The sequence below is a fragment of the Equus caballus genome, chromosome 17 (genome assembly GCF_041296265.1).
Source record: "Equus caballus isolate H_3958 breed thoroughbred chromosome 17, TB-T2T, whole genome shotgun sequence".
NCBI lineage: Eukaryota > Metazoa > Chordata > Mammalia > Perissodactyla > Equidae > Equus > Equus caballus.
In genome coordinates this window covers 61993059-62014678 of record NC_091700.1, presented here as the reverse complement: position 1 = coordinate 62014678, position 21620 = coordinate 61993059, and the positions used below count along the sequence as shown (strand labels likewise).

At 38.2% G+C, this 21620-nt stretch overlaps 1 protein-coding gene across 13 annotated transcripts in view; it reads left to right on the top strand.

Annotated features, from left to right (window-relative positions):
• Window positions 1-5452: 5452 nt before the first annotated feature.
• PCDH9 (protocadherin 9) overlaps window positions 5453-21620 on the top strand; it is an 881206-nt gene continuing 865038 nt past the window's right edge. For 11 of the 13 annotated variants that reach the window (XM_023621956.2, XM_023621955.2, XM_070240337.1 and 8 more), the window contains exons 1-2: window positions 5453-6097; window positions 7313-10483. In XM_023621956.2, the coding sequence (XP_023477724.1) occupies window positions 7448-10483 (3036 nt within the window). In that variant the 5' untranslated portion in view covers window positions 5453-6097; window positions 7313-7447. The remainder of the gene's footprint in view (window positions 6098-7312; window positions 10484-21620) is intronic. The other 2 variants (XM_070240344.1, XM_070240343.1) reach the window with 1 other exon arrangement.

The window sequence follows — 21620 nt, the reverse complement described above, 5'->3', positions numbered from 1 at the left end:
ACATGGGTGCTATTTACTCTCCAAAATCAACACATTGCATGAATACTTTTGTGACATAAAGAAATCTTAAATTTATTGCAAAGAGATATTTATTGCTTTTTCTTACACTTTACAAGTGATATTTTTCCAAGGACAATTTTCCTAATCAGGCCTTCTTATGAACTCCACTTATGTTTCTTATACTACTTTTTAAATAAATCTCTCTTATGATGTGTCCTGGCTTACTTTAAAGCAGATCGACCCCATTCCATACAGCCAAGAAGTTTCTTTGACGCTCTTTTAATCCTTTCTGAAAATTTCACCAATCTGCTTGTAGCTGGAGCACAGAAAATTCACAGGCATAGAATTGAAAAGATGATGTGTACTGTAGGACCTTTTCAAGGACTGTATTAATGTACATTACAGAATAAGATTTTCATTTGAGAAAAAATTATTTTAAAGCATGCACTCAATGTTTGTAAGCAGAGTGGTATTGACTTAAATCCCAGACAAAGCATACGGATATCTTTTAAAGGCCGAGCAATCCCTCTTCCCTCTCTCCATTACTTGGGTGTTATCAGTGATATGGAATTAAGCCAGGGCTGCAAGAGTCAGTAGGATATGCATAGTCTCCCTGACTCATCCTAATTCAATTAGAGGGGCACTGTGGGTTGAATTTGGTTCCTGAGAGGAGACTATAAGAGAAAAATGAGGCTTATCCATCCTGCCCTATATTAGTAAGTCTATTTATGTGCACATTACATAACAGATTGGACTCCTAGAAGAATATCATGTAAGTTTATTTATTTTTTAAAAAAAAAGGACAGGAAAAAATAGTCATGAAGAAGTTGGGGGGGGAGGGAATAGAGAATGAAAGTTCCCATAAGGATGTTGTTTCAAGTAATAAGAAGTTCTGTTTTTAAGAATATACTCTTATTAATCAGAATGTACTGAAAGAGAATAAAGAAAAACTCGTGTTGTATTTATTTTAACTTGGGGAAGAAGAGTCCTAATACCTAAGAAAATTATTTTCCCAATTATCTTTGGGCAAATGCTGTTGTGTTTGAAACGTGTCCTTGTCCCAACATTTTGCTCTCTCTCTTTTTAAGTGAAGTGTGTGCTATTTCTGCATGTTTGGACATTTACCACGTATACAAATATGAATTGAATAGATCATACTTAATATTTCTAATCTAACAGTTCTTACGAAAATAAATATCATACAGACATAAGAAATAGCAAGTTTTGTAAGTTATATTTCACTTGAAATTACATGACTTCAATCAAACTGTTTAAGGTTAAACATATATTTATTCTCTTTATCATCATAAAACTACTTCCTCATGTTTTCCTGAGTGATTACTTGAGCCCTACCTGTGATGGGGAAAACACTTGTCTATATATAACCTGAAGTCTTAAAAAACCAATAATGAAATTTGAAAATTCAATATTTTCTTCATTTATATAGTGATCATGATAAAATAGTGGCACTGGAAAATGTCAGTTTATATTGTAATAACTGTTAGAGCTACAAATCTGACATCTATAATCGTTGTCAGTCATAAAAATATAGCAAATTGGGATAAATTTAGTTCCGTCATTCAAACAGAATGAAGCTGCTTGTCACCTGCTTTCCTTTGTGATTTGATTACCTTGGACTAGGTTTTCCTTAAAAAGAAAGAAAAGGAGAGAAAAGAAAGGGATTCAAAGGAAAGAGCTAATAAACAGTGAAGCAAAAGAATTCTTCTAAGAGCTTACTACACTTTGCCAGTTTGCACAGCCTTAAAAGGTGTTAATTTTCTTTCCGTGGTGTTAAAATTCTGCATTGTCATTTTCTAAGGAGTGATAATACAAATAACCCTTAGCATTTTTCACACAATTTCCCCCCCAGAAGTACAGTACAATAGTCTAGTCTCGTGTGAAATGGGGACAATAATACCTGCTGTGACATGAGAGCCCCTGTGATTGATTGATTAATGTCTGCTAGACACAATGAGACATCTGGATTAAAGGAACTTTAGAAGTAGAGGGCACAAAAGTTTTTATTTTTAACTTTGATTGGAATATAGAACTAGTGTAGTAAAGTTGAAAATATGAGACTTAAAATCCTTGAGGAGGTCATTTGATCTTTCTAAATAGCATAGTCTATGTCGTTTATATAAAATGTAACTTAAAGGAAAAAGCCTTTATAATCTGTGTGAAATGTAATTTTAAAATGCTGAGTGGTAATTAGAAAATCATCGATGAAAATCCAATTAACAAACTGATTGCTTAATATTTTAGGTTATTAAATGCCATTACTTGGAAATTATTGCTTAGGGTGCCTTCACTTCACAAGTATCCATCCCATGATCCATATCACCAGCAGAGAGCACGAGGGCAATTTTACTATAGCCCAGAGGACAGAATTCCTAAAGGACTACTCAGGTACAACACAGGTGAGTATGTCATCATTCCTTGCTGTAGCAGACAGGCATTGACAAAGACAAACAAGGGTTAATTAAAGAGCTCCAAGTAGAAGTCTAACACGTATATTGCAAGATTTCTTTTGGAAGTCATATAATTGGAAATCCAATATTCACTAAAAAAAAAAAAAAAGATTAAAATACAGCAAAAAAACCTTCAGTACATGTTCCCCTACAAAAACTAAAACTAATGAATATCATTTCCGTACTTCATAACTATGCAGATATAACTTCAAACAAAATAAAGGTGGATTTTGAGCTACTCGTGTTGTAAATGTTTTACATGGTATTTGGGGCAGAAGCCTCAAGTTGTGAGAGCAGAGGGTTAGGAACATGACCCTTCATATTTAATTTTCTTCCAAGAATATTAATAAGGTCTCTAAGAATAGATCTCATTCTGGAATTTAGCAGTTGGAATATAACAGGGCAAACCATAAGCTTCAATTTAAGAGCTAAAAGTAGTACGATTAGGTAAAGAGTGTCAATAATTCAGATATGCCAAATAAACACCCACAAGATAGAATGCCTTGAAGTCAGTGGCTTTATTTCTATATTCAATCTCCTTTGAAAAGAATCTAGACATACTTCATTTTGGGGCTTTGACCTGTGGTTTCCGTTAATTGAAGTCTCACGGTCATAAATTCAATCGCGAGGATTTTTTCTCTCCCCTCACCTTCATCTGTGTTCATACTAAGATTTCACTTATGAGCATAGTGTAATATTGGGTTGTGACTACAAGTAAAGCTATCTCTTAGCAAACAGAAACAATTCCACTTAGCAATAATGTTCAACAATTATTGCTAAGCTATGTGTTGCGACTAAAACATGACTTTGAAATGACTACAGTATGATTAAGAATGTGAGAGAACTGTGATGCTTATGAAATCAACTGGAAAGTGGCAGTGCTGCTATGTTTATTGTAAATGTGTCCGAACGATGGTTCATTTATGATTTTAAAGTAGTTCAGAGCATAAAATAGGTGACAACTGGAACAATGCACTAGCTTTACTTGTAGATTTTGTGAATGGCAATATGATCGTTCGCTGTGGTAAGATAAAGGAATCTTCCTTTAATTTACTCACATTATTGTATGAGATAATATTTTTATTTTGACTTTCAGATACTTAAGTCCTTTTTATTCTTAAATTTTATATATTCTAATCATACAAAATACTATTGTAAGAGTTGGTTGGCTATTTAAAAGCACTATCAACCCATTGCGTGCAAGAAACCTGTTTTTATACTTCATATACAAGGGATTAATGTATTTTAAAGCGGGCTTTTACTGTGAAAAAAGTTTGAATTAAAAAGAGCTTACATTTTCATAGATGTGGGGAAACTGTAATGTCCAATGACTTGGTTAAATAATGGAATTATTTATACTATAGTTTGGTAGGTTTGCTTAGTGAATTTTTTTTTTGTTTGTTTTTACTTAAAAGCTAAAAATGTGTTCCTATTGAAAATGAAAACCATTGTATTCAAAACCAGGAGGTATCCCTGCCCACGCCATCATAGCGCAGAGCTAGTGTAAGAGCCTTGAATCCATATACAACCCAGTACAGAATGGGGGACACGTAGGTTTAAAATAAATGCCCTCTATCTCTGCAAGTTAGAACAAGTTATTCAATCATGCATTAAGACCTCCTCAGACAACCTTTATAGGTCATTCCAAAAAATAAATTTTTTGTTCCAAGTGAATTGTTATTATTAATGCGTCAAACTTTACTCAGGTACCTGGCGTTGTAAGTACAACCCATTACACAAACCTTCGCGGTTTCCTGATTTTAAAAGATCATTCAAATATAGATAGTACTTTCGGGGCCAATACTGAAGGAATAAGGTTAATCCTTTCGGGAGTCATTCCATCCGGCGCTTGTATGAAAATGAGAAACGTGTGAGCATACGCTACACAACTGGAGTCAGAGAAATGAACTGCAAAGGAAAAGACAAGTATTACATGTAAAGTTGGAATCAGCAGAAAGGGCAAAGGGAAAGGAAATGTTCCGCAGCTTGGGGAGCAGCTGGACGGGACTCCTTCCAGCCTTTAGCGAGCAAAGTTTGCAGTTAGGTGAGCTGGAAGCGGCTTTGCTGCAGCCGCCTGTCCGGACGAGCTCGGCTTCGCAGATTTCCGGGCGCGGCGGGAGCAGAAATGCAAGGACAGCCACGATCGCCCGCCGCGGCCCGTCTTGCTCCCCGAGAGGAGACTTCGCACCGCACAGGAGACTGGCCAGGGCTGACCTAGGGGACCCCAGAGGCTGTCACTTTCCCTTTCCCCTGGGGGGCTTCCGTCACCCAAGCATGTAGGGAGTGCTCAAATTAATTTTCTTTCCGGTCTCGTCTGACATTCAAATATTCTCTGCCCTGACCTTTAGCCATCCGCCCTCTCCGCCCTTCTCGCCAAGGTCCCCGGCAGCAAAAGCCTCCAGTTGCACCACCGGGCGTGTTGTCTGCTGAACGCGCTCTGGGGATCTGGTGGCCCATGCTCCCCTCCGAGGGCCGACAATGCATCTAGCGCCTCGGACCCGGGTTGACTCTCCCATCTTTGCATTTTAGCCCCTCCATTTAGCAAAGAGAAGTGCGCGAAACGCGCGCCCAGAGACGAGCCGCCGCGGTGTCCCCCAAACGCCCGCCGCGGTGCCCGAGGCTCCCTGGGTCGGCGCCCGCACGCCCCGCCGGCCTCCCGCGCCGCCCCAGCTCGCCGGACCGCCGGGGCTCGGCAGTTCGCTGCCCCGCGCGGACCCGCGCAGCTGTCAGCCCCGCACCCGCCGGCGAGGGACCGGTCCGCCTAGGCTTCGGAAGCGTCGGCGCCTCCCTCCGGGCCGGACCCTGCTGGGCATGCTCAGTGCGCCTTCTGGAAGCCGGCTCTCCCGGGGCCAGGATCAGTTCTCCGGGTTTTCACGGCTGCCGAGGGGGCGCTGAGGAGGGGAGGCTGGGAGACAGTCTGCGCCTTGTTCCGAGCCCCCTCCCTCAGGCCCGGCTGCGGCCGCCCGCACCGCAAGATGCGGACCAATCAGGGGCCGGGGGCGGGGCCTAGGCCGTCACGCCCTCCCTCTGGGCTTATTGAGAGTTATATCAAGAAATTCAGTTCAGAGAGAGGAGAGAGAGGAGAGGGAGAAGGAGAGAGGGGCAGAGGAGAAGGGAGAGAGAAGGAGAGCATGCAAGACAGGAAGGAGCGCCTTAGAGTCTCTGAAGCACGAAAGAGATAACCAATTAGGAATTTTGGGGGCAACTGTCGCCCCGGACAGCAGCCAGAGAATCACCATCACCCCAACTCTGACGTTTCCTGCAAGAAGTTAGAGACTTAAGCGATATTAACATCGGAGGGAAATGATATGCTTGACGCTGTGGAAAATACCCCTAAGCTGAAGAAGTGCAACTGGATGTTGTGTGTGTGTTAAATACCACAAGAGCCCAGACCCCGTGGGTAATAGAGACGAAATGTGGAGAGAATGACTAACGACAAATCTGTGAATTTGTTCTCTGGAGTTGCTAATTTGCCAGCCCGAAGCAACACATTTTACAAGGAGGAAACGTTTTGCTGCTTCTGATTTCTCCCCAAACTGGTGCTACCAGATGCATGGCTTTCTATGTGTTGGAACAAATCATTGCTAACTGCAGCATACCGGCAAAGGGGAAAGGTTGAGGCAACTAACGTAAGTGTAAAGTTTTGCATGCACAATTGTAAATTCTGTGTTTAGAGATGTCCTCAGTGGAGACGAAGGATGTTTGTAATTGGGTAGACGGTTGGGGCAGAGCTCACCTACTCGGCTGTATCTGCATCCCTACCTGCATCACTCTGCCGGAACTAATCGCGGGCATCAGCTACCGTGCAGCCTAATGCAGATAAGATTAGAGCTTGGGAACTGACCAGTTCTACTCAAGTAGGTAGCTGCCTGGAGGCTTGCACCCATTTAAATTGCAGTTAGGGGAGCATCTAAGCAGCAGCCTTTTTACCTGCATCATTGGTTTGCAGTATTTATGTGTGGCAGATGTTACTTATATTTTAACCAGAGATCAGGGTTAAGAAACTGCCTTTTTTTCCTCTTTATACTCAGTATAAAATATTGTGCTTTTACATGGAAATGTTAGCTGCGTTTCATTTACATCTCGACACTCTCTTCCACCTCTAGGAGAAGGAATCATATATTATTCTACGTTTTTAAAAGTTTTAATGTGTTTATTAATTCTAATAGGGATAATTTGACAATATGGAGAAATGAGAGCAAGGTCTGGGCAAGAAATTTGAAGTCTTGGTATTGTGCTTTTAGGCAATGAGGATATGTAGTGGCCGGTGACTATTGCTTCTGATGCTGCAGTAGCATGTCCGGATGCTTGTTTCCCAGTAAGATTGTACTAGAAGGCAGTTGAAGAACTGGGAGGAAAGAAAAAGATAGTCTTTTCAGAAGAAAGAGATGACTCAGTGTGGCAGAGAAGAAAACACATCACATTTGACATGTGACAAAGCAATTAGCGGGAACCATAGCTAAATACTTAGTGTTTTTCACTTGCACCTAAAAAAACTAAGGGAGATTGGTTAGAAGCCAGGAGGCGGCTAAGCCGGGGGAGGGGAAGAGGAGAACAAGAATGCATGTTTTGAATTAAACAGTATCCTGCAAAACAGTGTAGGTGAATACAGGTAAAAATAGCAGCTGTCCTTAATTCAAAAGTAGATAATTTCATTTTCTCTGAGCAAATGCAACAAGCAGGGGATATTCAGTGTTTTTTTTATCCCCAGAGTTAACTTGCAAACAGTAGCAGAGCAAACTGCCATGTTTACTAATGTGTAGTGGAAAATGTGTTGTGATATTTCGTGACTGTGTGTTTTTGTTTACTGAAGAATAATAATGTCTGTACGATTGTGTTGACAGTGGCTGTCTCCAAATAAGCGATGAGATGTAATGCATCCTCCCGTCCATGCACGCTTCCTCTTGCCATTCGTGCATCATTCCTCAGTGGGAACCTTTAAACCCTAAAATCCAGGAAAAGAAAATAAATACATTATCATGGACCTGAGGGATTTTTACCTGTTGGCTGCTCTGATTGCCTGTTTAAGGCTGGATTCCGCAATAGCTCAAGAACTTATTTACACTATTAGAGAGGAATTGCCTGAAAATGTGCCCATAGGAAACATACCAAAGGATCTGAACATTTCTCACATCAATGCTGCCACAGGGACCAGTGCCAGCCTTGTCTACAGACTGGTTTCTAAAGCTGGGGACGCCCCTTTGGTGAAAGTATCCAGTAGCACTGGGGAAATTTTCACAACCTCCAATAGAATAGACAGAGAAAAACTCTGTGCGGGCGCCTCTTATGCTGAGGAGAATGAGTGTTTCTTTGAACTTGAGGTGGTGATCCTCCCCAATGATTTTTTCAGGCTGATCAAAATAAAAATAATTGTTAAGGATACCAATGATAATGCCCCCATGTTTCCATCTCCTGTCATCAATATTTCCATTCCAGAAAACACTTTGATCAACAGCCGCTTTCCAATTCCATCAGCAACAGATCCTGACACAGGCTTCAATGGTGTACAGCATTATGAATTGTTAAATGGGCAGAGTGTTTTTGGACTGGATATCGTGGAAACTCCGGAGGGAGAGAAGTGGCCGCAATTGATTGTTCAGCAAAACTTGGACAGAGAACAGAAAGATACCTATGTGATGAAAATCAAAGTAGAGGATGGAGGCACTCCACAGAAATCCAGCACAGCCATACTGCAGGTCACAGTAAGTGATGTAAATGACAACAGGCCAGTGTTTAAAGAGGGTCAAGTGGAGGTGCATATTCCAGAGAATGCTCCTGTAGGCACCTCTGTAATTCAGCTCCATGCCACTGATGCAGATATAGGCAGTAATGCTGAAATTCGGTACATTTTTGGTGCCCAGGTCGCCCCTGCAACCAAAAGACTCTTTGCTTTAAATAATACTACCGGGCTGATTACCGTTCAGAGGTCCTTAGATCGAGAGGAGACTGCCATTCACAAAGTGACAGTGCTGGCTAGTGATGGCAGCTCCACTCCCGCTCGAGCAACGGTTACCATCAATGTCACTGATGTAAATGATAACCCTCCTAACATAGACCTAAGGTACATTATAAGTCCCATCAATGGCACAGTGTATTTATCTGAGAAAGATCCTGTCAATACAAAGATTGCCCTAATTACAGTTTCAGATAAGGACACAGATGTGAATGGCAAAGTGATCTGTTTTATTGAAAGAGAGGTCCCATTTCATTTGAAGGCAGTATACGACAACCAGTATTTGTTAGAGACCTCTTCTTTGCTGGACTATGAGGGCACCAAAGAATTCAGCTTTAAAATTGTTGCCTCTGATTCTGGGAAGCCCAGTTTAAATCAGACTGCCCTGGTAAGGGTTAAGCTTGAGGACGAAAATGACAACCCACCAATTTTCAACCAGCCTGTAATTGAGCTGTCAGTTTCTGAAAACAACCGACGTGGGTTATACTTAACAACTATTAGTGCCACAGATGAAGACAGTGGGAAAAATGCAGACATTGTTTATCAGCTTGGACCGAATGCCTCCTTCTTTGATCTGGACCGAAAGACAGGAGTTTTGACAGCCTCCAGAGTCTTTGACAGAGAAGAACAAGAGCGATTCATTTTTACAGTAACTGCCCGGGACAATGGGACCCCTCCCCTTCAAAGCCAAGCGGCTGTGATAGTCACTGTTCTGGATGAGAATGACAATAGCCCCAAGTTTACTCATAATCATTTTCAATTTTTTGTGTCTGAGAATCTGCCAAAGTATAGTACTGTGGGGGTAATCACAGTGACAGATGCAGATGCTGGAGAGAATAAAGCTGTGACTCTTTCCATTCTAAATGACAATGATAATTTTGTGTTGGATCCCTATTCCGGAGTCATAAAGTCAAATGTCTCATTTGATAGAGAGCAGCAGAGTTCCTACACTTTTGATGTCAAAGCCACTGATGGAGGACAACCACCTCGTTCCTCTACTGCAAAAGTAACTATCAATGTCATGGATGTCAATGACAATAGCCCAGTTGTCATTTCTCCACCGTCTAACACTTCCTTTAAGTTGGTGCCCCTCTCAGCCATTCCTGGCTCCGTGGTAGCAGAAGTTTTTGCAGTGGATATTGACACTGGGATGAACGCTGAACTTAAGTATACAATCGTGAGTGGGAACAATAAAGGCTTGTTTCGGATTGACCCAGTCACAGGTAACATTACTCTGGAAGAAAAACCAGCCCCTACTGATGTGGGCTTGCACCGTTTGGTGGTCAACATAAGTGACCTGGGATACCCTAAGTCTTTGCACACACTTGTGCTTGTATTTCTTTATGTTAATGACACTGCTGGAAATGCCTCCTATATCTATGACTTGATTCGCAGGACTATGGAGACCCCATTGGACAGGAACATAGGGGATAGTAGCCAACCCTATCAAAATGAGGACTATCTCACCATCATGATCGCCATTGTCGCCGGCGCCATGGTGGTCATAGTCGTGATCTTCGTCACCGTTCTGGTGCGCTGTCGCCATGCATCAAGGTTCAAAGCAGCTCAGAGGAGCAAGCAAGGTGCTGAATGGATGTCACCAAACCAAGAGAACAAACAAAACAAGAAAAAGAAAAGAAAGAAAAGAAAGTCTCCCAAGAGCTCTCTTTTGAACTTTGTTACAATTGAAGAGTCCAAACCCGATGATGCAGTTCACGAACCTATCAATGGGACAATAAGTCTACCAGCTGAGCTGGAGGAGCAAAGTATAGGAAGATTTGACTGGGGCCCAGCACCTCCAACAACCTTCAAACCTAACAGCCCTGACCTGGCCAAGCACTACAAATCTGCTTCTCCACAGCCTGCTTTTCATCTTAAACCAGACACTCCAGTTTCTGTGAAAAAGCATCACGTGATTCAGGAACTCCCTTTGGACAACACCTTTGTCGGGGGTTGTGACACCCTTTCCAAACGCTCTTCCACTAGTTCAGATCACTTCAGTGCCTCAGAGTGCAGTTCCCAAGGAGGCTTCAAGACAAAGGGCCCCTTACACACCAGACAGGTAAACGAGCACTTTTACTGGTCTATAAGTACTGCATACAAGTGCCCAGTCAACCAGTATTAACGTGCCAGTGTGTCTATTGTTTTGGTCTAACTTTAGCTTAGTTATAAAGAGGGAAAAAAAAAACTTGACCCCTTTTCTATTCCTCTGGGGCTCAGTCAAGAATTTTTAGAACAGCTTTGAAATTTCTGAGTTCTGAGAATTATTTAACCTCCCAGTTTCCTTCAAATGGCTAAAGATGAAAAGAGGAAATTATTCCAAAATGTCCCGAGATAATGTTTGCTGAAGAAGAAAACCTGTCCTGATATGCCAAATTCTGCTCCTGGGGTTTCCAAATTGACTGCTTCAAGATTTTCACATTACTTTTTGATCTCGAAAGTCACCTTCAAATCTCAAGTTTTAAATGACGTTTGAAGGTCTGACTGTAATGATGTCGGAGCTGTGGTTGCTAAAGGGGTTAATTTTTTTTTAGTCTCTAAACAAGATAGTAGAGTATGAAATGTACATCAGCTGTGAAGCACATGGTTGTTGATAGATTGCGACTAAGCCATATAGGAAGTCTTCTCTTTGATTTCAGATGAGTTTATTGTAATATAGTAGATTGGGTATGGAATAGAGAGGTTTGCAGCTTGTCCACAATGGCCAAAGTACTCTTCCAAAAAAAAAAAAAGAAAAGAAAAAAAAAGGAATGCTTTCTCCTGGATATAACTGATTTATACAGAAAAGAATGAATCCATTGTAAATATTCTCTCATCTTAGTAATGCATAAGTGATCTGTCATAACTCATTTTAAACTGTGAAATATGCCATATGAAGAGGGATTAAGAGGCTGAGAAACTCATATTTCAACCAAATCCAGAATTAGTAATAATTCCTTGTTAATAAAGATTTAAATGCAGCGCTGTCTAATTTATTTCACTGGTGCTTGTCTATTGCCATGAAAGTTGAGTGTCAATAATAGCCTGTAGATGGCACTAGGGTATCATGTCGCTTGTGCTGGCCAGGTGCCAATCTCGCAGTAGCAAGGAGAAGGGGGAGGGAAGGATCCAACTGGTGCTATCGCCAAAGATACCTTTTATTTAATGATAGTTGCTCTGGAGCAACTAGCATTTAAGTTCATTTGCTTGCTCTTTTGTGACTAGGTCGCACCGCACCACCTTTCTAGGATGTCGTAAGCTCAGTTCTGTCTTTGTTGGTATTGAGTCCACCTACGGTGATGGCCCATCTGAATTTGTTAAAAATAAGGAACCTATAGATTTCAGAAAATGAAGTAAAGCAAAATAAATCTTCAGGATAGGACGGACAGTCACTGAATAGTGTTTGAAAACTCAAGAGATTTTTCCTTTTGCTTTTTTTGTGGGGGTTGGGGGGTGGAAAGTCTTGTTGAAACGCCATCTCCTTCTCATCATCTAGTGTTTATTCATCTGGAGTAACTTTAACACTCCATGGTCATAAGATATTTATAAAAATAATTTTGACAGTGAATCACATAGGTACTGTCAGAACATTAAGTATAATGCCTATGATTATACAACTAAAATCTCCATTTCTTAAAGCAAAAGATTAAATATCTACGCACATTAAATATAAAAGTGCGTATACTTAGAGTTTGAATGCACAGAATGAAAGGAATTAAAATGTCAGTATAGAAGTTCTAGAGGAGAATATGACTTAGATATAAGTTGAAGTTAGAACAACTTATTTTCATGTTAACTTCAGCTTTAAAAGAAGTTGATTTTTAAATTTTTAATATTTAGAAAATTTCCAAGCTTAGTAAAGGTTTGTAAAAGTTGGTAAATAGTTAGTCATGGTAAGAAAAGTAATTTGTAAAACTAAATAGATTTAAATATGAATATGCTATTTAATGAAGAGAAAGAAAATGGCTTTTTTTTAATGTTATTTTTAATGTGAAGGTCACTCACCATATACTAATGATATTTTACTATTTGCATCATATTTTGAAAAAACTAACATGATTTAAGACTTTTAATATAAAATCTGAAATTTTTTTCTAAAGAAATATACTGATCTTCCTCCCACATTCTCTTTCTTTTCATATAAGTATGGTGGGTGTTAGAATTGAGGTACAGACCCACTTTTTCTGGCTTCTCAAAAGTTGAAACTATATATAGTACCCTGACATAAATGTTAAGTGCATTTCAGCAAAGTATGGAAAAGATGTTTTGTTGAGGCTTAGTCAGTCATAAGAACATTTGTTTGTATGATGTAATCTTTGAAATAGGATGCTGAGTAATTCTCTAACTGGAACTAAAGTGCGTTTTAGACATTCCTTGAGACCATGTGTCACTGTGCACTTGTAGGCATTTTGGTGTTCCAATGTAGCTATAATTCACTGTTATGATAAAGAGCTATGCAAATGGCTTTGCTTATACCTTTTAGAAATTTTCATGCTGAGAAAGAAAAATTGCGATGTTGGAGAAAAGGAATATTGGAAGTAAGGAGAGGTGATGGTGATAACAATACGTACAATTTTAGTATAAAAGAGGCGTTTTCCTATGAATGAAGAACATAAATTATATAGAACCCTTCTATTTTTTTTTCACTGAACTATATGATTGTTATCTGAAGATGTTCTAGTTAAGCTAAAAAGCAAAAATTCTCTTTTTACCTCCTTCGCTTCAACTAGTGGCTTTTCCACAAAATGTGCTCCTGAAGCTACACAATTTTGAAAAAGTAGAGTTTATGACAACACCAGCTTTCGAGAACATCTTGTCACTTTATGGTGCTAGTTGATGTGTGGGTAAAATGCAAGATTCTTGAGTAAAGGGTTACCAAATTTAAATATCATTAATTTGTGTTGTCTATGCAATGAAAATATAGTGTCTGACCTTTCCACCATGATTTGCTTGTAGTGCATTGATTCTTATTTTGTCTGACTTTTTCCCCTGCTGTTTTCCTTGTGAGACCCTGCAAAGAATATATGAAGCAATCGTAAACCACATTCTTCATCCACTTTATTTGACTAAGCTTACATTTTCCTTGAAGATAGCAAGTCTGTCACTGAATTTTTCACAAATAATTTTTTATGAATTTTTAGGAGTGCCCTTAGCATTCAGAGATTGAGTGAAATTACCTTTTATTTAAGGTGAGATCATGTCTTGATATTTATTCATAGATAATTAAAGTTCACTGTTAGGGGGTTAAGAGGACGACAACATAGCCGGTTCCAGTAAGGCTTTCAATGATAAGCTCACTGGGGTATTTTCTTTAAAAAGAAAAGATATTCTTAATGGATACGATTTTTAAAATACGATTAAAATTTCTCAAAATGTAAGGTGTCTCAGAATCACCTGGAGAGTTTCTTAAGACAGGGCTCGCTGGGCCCTACTCTCAGAGGTTCTGATTGAGTACCGCTGGAGTCTAGCCTGAAAATTCACATTGCTGACATGATCCCAGGTGTCATAGATGATACCAGTCCAGGATCCACACTTTGAGAACCACTACATCAGCATCTTGGAAGAGGAAATATCAGCTCCTTTCCCTTTCAGATTATCATTTCCAAAAGCCCTGTTTTTGCAAGCCCAACTCTCAGCTCACTTATTGACAACCGTTTTATTGTAGCTGGAGGCTTTCTAGTAAACTGTTTATTGCTGTTTCCCAACCTGGTTGACAGCATTTGGGGAATTAATTTTCTTGGCCCCAGTGTGCTTTTTGTGGGGGTGTGAATGAAAATGTTAAAGAAAAAAAAAGTGACCTATTTACATTTGACAGCTTCTTCCAGGAACAGAACAATCTGTGATAGTTTTACTAGAGTTTGCTTCTGGGTACACAATCATGTTTAACTTTTAAATGAAATGCTCATTTTAGAGCTTAAACATCCTTGCTTTAACTTTTCACAGACTGGAGTATTTGCTCAGATATACATTTGTGTATACAGTGAAGAAATTATATGTTGAAAATGTGTACCCATGCTGTACTCAAGTGTATACGTGAACTTTTACAGTATAAAGGGAATTGTTTCTATTCCCAATCATTCAGAGATACTGTATTACATTTATGATTACTTTTCCTTTTTGAGTAATCCCACTACAACCACTACTGAAATGCTGTTATGTCATGTAAGATGAGCAAGACAGTCATAGAATTGCTATTTAGAATAGTCACAAAGAAAACTACAGTTGAAAGTGAAGGGAGCAAATGTTAACTAATGTGAGGCTGGCAAAAACTTTAAGATATTTTAAACTACTAAATTTTGGAGTATATGGTGACAGTTAAACATGGGTGGCATGTGGAGAAATATTGCTCCCCAAAATGCAAATTATATTTAAAATGTTATCAGTTGTGATTTTATTTCTACTCCTTCCCGTTGGCTAAGTGCTCTGTGATTGTGAAGTCAGTTTATGGTCATGAAGGCAAATTTATGAGGAAGAAGATACCCAGACTCCTTGGATATTGTTTCAAGAATTTGAAATGAGAATTGGCCGTCCATTCAAATTGGCTATCTTTCCTCTTGGGATTGTAAGACAAATATTTGATGGTTTTGTTTTCAGATTGATACACCTAAGCTATAAAATTCAAGGTACATCTTAGCATTCATTGCTAATAAATTTAAAGAGGGTAAAAATAAAAAGTTGGCACTGTATTAAGCATAGACCTGTCTGCTGACTCCTGAACATTTGTTAACATAGAGAAAATAATTTCTATAGTTTAAATATTCTATTATCTTATTTTCCAAATTTTGCTGCAATTAATTCTATAGATAGAAACACTGTAAATTGATGTTCCCTTAGTTTCAGATGAGTCATCCTCATAGTGTCACACAACAGATTCTGGCATCATTAAAGTTACCTTGCAAATATTGTACTTGTAATAATATGTTATATTCTTATAGCATATGCATAGTCATATTGGTTAAATATTTCAAGTTATAATTTATTTTCTCATAATAGCACAAATTAAAATATATGTGATGTAGTGAAATAGAATTTAGATTTAATGCAATACCTCAAATCTAAAATCAGGTTTCCTCATAACCAATTGTGACTTATTTGGAGTCTTGAAGTTTCATTTTCATATTGAAATACATGAGATGTGTGTAAATTAACACCCAAAATATTAGAAGTGGCATCATAATGAATTATTTTTTGCGACACTCCTGAGGTATTAAAGTGACACCTTTAAATCACATTTTCTCGCAACCTCTGTTCCCATAATTATTTCTGTTTTATTATTTAGATTCTTTTGATTTCCTGGTTTTTTTGGTTTGGGAGAATACAGAAATCCAACAAATACTGAAGCTACAGTGGTTGTGTTGGTCGAGCCGTACCAGACTGGGTGTTTACAGGACTCGGGGCTATGCCGACTGTATTGCTTTTTTTGGGTACTTTCTCAGTTTGACTTTATCAGAACTGAACTCTTAGCTTGTGTATAGTTTAAAAAGAAAAAGACAAAACTGTGAGCCTGGTGGAGTGTTTACTACTTTCAGTTAAACTCCTTTGAGTAAGCTTCTCTGAATTTAGTCTGGTGTTTTCTTGAAGGGGACCCTTTATTAAAACGATAAATTACTCTCCTGTTAATATTAACAACTCAGTTAAATATCTTATATATTTAACATAGTTGGAAACTGAGAATTATTTAATGTGGATTCTTAAATTTTGGCTTTCTTGACAGCCAAAGTTATATTTAATATGTTCTCCAGAATTTATTACATACCAACCCCCTCAATTTTATATCAAATTTGTCGAAAGATGACTCTAATCACAGGTCAGGTATCAGTGAGAATTTGAGAATGCAAGTCAAGGGCTTCCTATAAAGTTTTTAATATCTGGATGCTTAGGAGTCATGTTCACTAAGTAATAATGCTAATGTGTTATGACCTTTTGGATAGTTAGCACCCCTAAAATCTGCATCAGATCACAGAAGCAAATCTAAATGTAGCAATGTAATCACTTGTGTACATAAGGAGATATGCTCCCGTTTAAGATTTCATCAATTATTTCAGATGGCTGTTAAATCTGTCAAACATTTCATTTGGAAAGGAACACATGCATTTTTGCCTTTGTTTGATACAAACCTATTGGGCTGTCAGTCATCAGAAACATAGAACAAGAAAGATATATTCCCAGGATTGACATTTTGGTTTTGATTTATATTCTTTGTTCCCAAAGCCAAAATTGATTAAAATGTGAAATTCCTAAATAAGTTAAACTACCCTTCCTTAACAGTGGTGAGTGATGGAAGAAATAAACCGAGAAAACAACCCATATTAAATCTCTCTCGCTCATATTTTTGTCCTACGGACAGTTTGGCTCCTATAGACAAGAATAGTGGCAGAATCAGTAAAATTTTCTGAGCCATAATATATAACTTTAAGGCATTCAGAACTCGAAGTCATTTATTAGGGATCTGTTTTTACATACTTATCCATTATTTAAATGGCGTGTGAAAATATTTTCCCTCGATCTTTAACAGATCTTTGACTGATTACAGTGCCGTAAGCACATATCACATTTAAAAGGATGGACTTGGGACCACCTGTACAGCCGGAAGTGGTGAAGATGTAAGCACAGGCAAGATCTTTGACGCATATTTGATTGATTCTTTTTAGTCATTTTACACTAATTATTCCTGAATTCCTTGAGAAAATATGTAAAGTTATCTTTTCTAGAAAGGAGTGTACTACAACTCACCACTCATTAATTTATATAGATTTTTAATTATGTAGGCTGCAGGAAAGAGTGAAAATGTGGTCAATTTTGCCATGTCTGTATAATATCTTCTATTTTAAGATTCTTCCATAGTATGTCTTTTTTCTGACCATCTCTACGTTTTAGTATTACACTGCTTTGTTAATATCCAGTCTCTGGCCTCTTTCAGTCTGTTAGCAGTTGATTAAGAAATACTCTAATCCCTTCCAGGATATTGAGAAACTAATGGATTGCAGAGTATTTGGGTCTTTAAGCTTCAATTGTAAATGGTATGAAGAATTGTCATTGAGCTGATATTTGCATATATCTCTCCCAGTGCTAGTTACTTTGCCTCCCTTTTTGTCCTCCTAATCTTCAGCTTTCATTCTAAGAATATTTATTTTAGTCGGAAATAAGCACGCCAGTGATAGAAATTTAGGATTCACCTCCAAATGAATGCCATCACAGACAGGGAAGTTCTGGCACATTTTGCATAGATCTGTATGAACACAGTGAACCCTTCATAAGCTCTTAGATTGCAGGAAATCAGTGCTGAAAATTAAGTGGGGTTTTAAAGATTTGCAAAGTAGAGAGCTTTGTATAATGCTGGTATTGCAGGTGCCTATTAAATATGAAGTAAAGGCTTTGTAATACAGCTAGCTAACACATTTCCCTCCACATTAGAGTGATTTATAGCCAAGGGAATTAGTCTTGCCTATTTTTTTCAAATGCAGAAACATTGGATGTGCTTGAAAGAATAAAAATCTCAAACACAGGCCTTAGAATGGACAGATTTGCTCTCTGTTGATTCTAGTTATTCAAGGTAGATGATGCGGGCCTGCTCACACTTACCTGTGGTACCTCTGATGCCCATGATCTGGCCTTCGCCTGTCCTTAGGAGAAACTGCATTGTGTGTGTAGACTCTCCTCTAGATGTAAATCTGATTAAAACCCTAGGTATCTATAAAACTATAGCATTACTGTAATGAACAGGGCTGGCTACTGAGTGAGTGCTTTGATCCTCATAGGAATTGCTATTGAATCATTTCTCAGACTTTATTTTTAGAACTCATCTTTGCTCCATTTGTAAATGGTGTGTATTTGTAGCACAGCATTTCATTCCAGCCATACATGGATTTCAATATATTTACCTTCATGGCAGTGTTCAGTAAAATGCCTCACAGTTCTTTAAAGCTTAATGTCTTTGGCCCTGTTAGATACAAATCAGTGGAAATAACCGTGCGTATTTTTAAATGATTTCACAAATCCTATATTTTTGCCTACTACAAAAAGTATATAATCCATGTGCAGCCCACAGTAGGTACAGTATACTTGCTGAGAATCATCACAGATGATTGATTAGGAAAGCAAAACAGTTTTTGTGTAAGACAATAGCAACTGCAATTCAGTGAATGAGGTTTTTTTCACATTAAACAAACCTCTATAAGAAGAAGGGAAATAGAGAAGGATATAGAAAATGAAGCTGTATCTTTTATAGGAAGAAAGTGTCTTCTGCTGACAGTAGTTCCATAGTAGATCTTTTCTTGAGTAAAAAAATTCTGGTGCTTTTTTGGATTCGGAGGATGCAACCAATCTGTGCCTCTGTGTGAGAGCAGCTGCATGCTGAGGACTTTCAAATACACAGCAACGTAGGATTCTGCAGGAAACGTTTGTAGAAGGTGGAAGTGACAAATGGAGACAAAATGGAGTGAGTTCTGAGTTGTGAGTTGATGCCCTCCTGTGTCATATATTCGTGTCATTGAACTGCTTTTCACGTTGGAAGCCTAGTGTCACAATAGTCCCCCTCTGTTTTCAGCTGTGAACACACCTGGATTGGCAACTTTTCTTTGGTCTATTTCTTGTTTTTCATGGGTGGACCCTATTCATTTATCTTACTTCATACACATCTTCTTCCTTACTTTCTTGATAGGTTTTTAAATGACCCAGTTATTTCTACGTATCTTCCCTCAAAAAAACCAGACAAAATATTTTGCTCAAGAGACATCCATAAAGTGTCAAATAAAACACCCACAGTGTGTCTTTTCTTCCTAGAAATATAAAATCTCTGCTTATGTTTTCCTTTGTAATTTTTAAAATTGAGTTTTTCTTAGTGATACCATTTTCAAAGTTAAGAAATAACATTAAATTTTAGCTATATGGGTTAATACTGTTTCAGTGCATTCCCAATCCAATCAAATTTCCAACATAAAAAGGATGTTAGAATTTTTGTGAAAAATTCTTTTTTGCTGCAAAATTGAAGTGAGTAATAACGTTACATTAAAGCATAGTAAAAACAGACACAACCTTTAGGATATTTTAGTTTGACATGAACTCATTTTCATTCTTGGTCTTGACAGCAAAATTTTCTGCCAAACCATGATGGCAAAATATGTTGAATTCATTGATTGATTTTTAAACATGGTAATAATTAAGCAAAATCGTTTTGACACCTAAAGTCTCTGTTTTAGACAATAAATTCTGCTTTAGCTGAGGGTTTATTGACTTCTGGATGATACTGGGAGCGACACTCCTCAGGGTTTAAACTATTCCTACTGGACCATCTGTTTTTGGCAGGGCTGTGCATCTTCTCCAGCAGATGCAGTGTTAACCCCAGGCGTATATTCAGGATTATTCAAAACACAGCCCTGGTTCCTCCTGATCTTCAGGCTCAAATGGCAACTCAGTCAAATCAAACACTGATATATCAGAACTTAAAGCATAATAATTAAGGAGAACATAAGAGAGTCCCTCAAAGGACAAGACTATGTCTTATTTACCTTTGTATTTCCAAGAGTAAGCCTATAACATTGCCTAGAAGAGTGAACCCAGTAGGATTTAATAAATGTGGACCTAACCTGAGAGATCAACTGAGATTGGAGTCAGGCTTTATATATGTATAACATTTCCATTGATTTAATCTCCTTAACAACCACGCAAAATTACATTAGCTTTCTTATTCAACTTAGGTAGAAAATGAGAGTCAGAAAATATAAGTGCTTTTTTTCAAGTCACTTGGCTAAAGCTAGTGGCTTTTATTTCCAGAACCCTGCCTCTGCACTGGTCCTTCTTTCCCATATGTAGTCTACTTTTACTTCTAAAACACTGTTTTTAGGCCAGATGTATGTTTGAAAGATTTTCTTCATTAGGGACATTATTTTTGTTAGAAAGGATTGCAGCCCATTTGTAAAAAATAAACCCACATTCGAAGACAACTCATTGCACCAAAAATTGTTCTTCACGAGTTATGTCCCAGTAAAGTAACTCTAGACCGTAAGATTATGTTAAATATGGTAAGCATGTGACACACAAAATCTAATCTGGATCTATTGCTGTGACAGAGGCCAAAATGAATAAAGTGTATATGGACAGAGTTCTGAATGTCTGGTTTCAGCTGCTGTCCGTGTTTTCCTCTACAACAGCTGAGGCCTGATGACAAAAGCTCTAATTAGATTTAAGAACTTTTTGTGGCTCAGGAGTCCCCATGCTCTTCAATCTAAGAAATGATAACCTCCTTGGCACTCCACCATATTTCTGGTGGGCCAGTGAAGATCCACCTAGCCTAACCTCGTCTTATAGATGTGCAAGAGTAGGCATTCTTAGACTTGATTTAGACGTTCTTAGACTTGACAAGAAAACTTAAGTTTTCTTGAATCTGAGTTTTATTATGTGTTTTTAATAAGAAAGTTATCTCTGTTAATCTGCTTCTGCATTTTGCCATTTTGATTTTTTTTAAACGGGGAATATAATTAACGCCTCTATGTCATTTATCGGCGTCTTGACTCACTCATTATTTCTGCATGTACATGAGAGAGTGAAGCAGAGGACGAGAAAGCTGCTGATTCTGATGTACATAAATATACTCTTCTATCACTTAATCAGAGATATGAGTGGTTTCCATTTTCTCCCTCATTTCTTCCATACCATTCTCTCTGCCCATCATAACATTTTTTTTCATGTTAGGATATAATGGGAAGGGAAAAGGTGAACTAAATAAACAGGATCGGATTCCTTCTCTTCCAAGCCTCCTCATCCAAAATTTTTTTAAACCTTTGAATATTTAGATTATTGAGTCATTACGTCTAAACATAATGATCAATAGATTTAGTTTGATATCTGTTCGATAGACACAAGTATTTTGGAGGAAAAAAAGTCCTGATATTAAAGGTCCCTTAAGAGACTTTTGAGCCATCCAGACAACACCCTAGAAGCACGTATGAATTCTATAAAAAGAAGCAAAATAATAATTGAATAGTGACTGAGGCAGTGTCTAGCTACCATATTAATTTTAGAAAGATAAATTTAGTGTCTAATAGAACTCATAGAATAGTTTCTCAAGTCTCAAATGGACCTTTGAGATTATTTGGCCTATTTAATTCTTTTTCCAGAAGAAAAGGAAAAAACTGAGACACAAGAAGTGATTTGCTATTTGGAGTGAGAAAAATGACTTGCTGAACTGCTACTTAAAACCTGTGTGACATTGGGCAGATCAT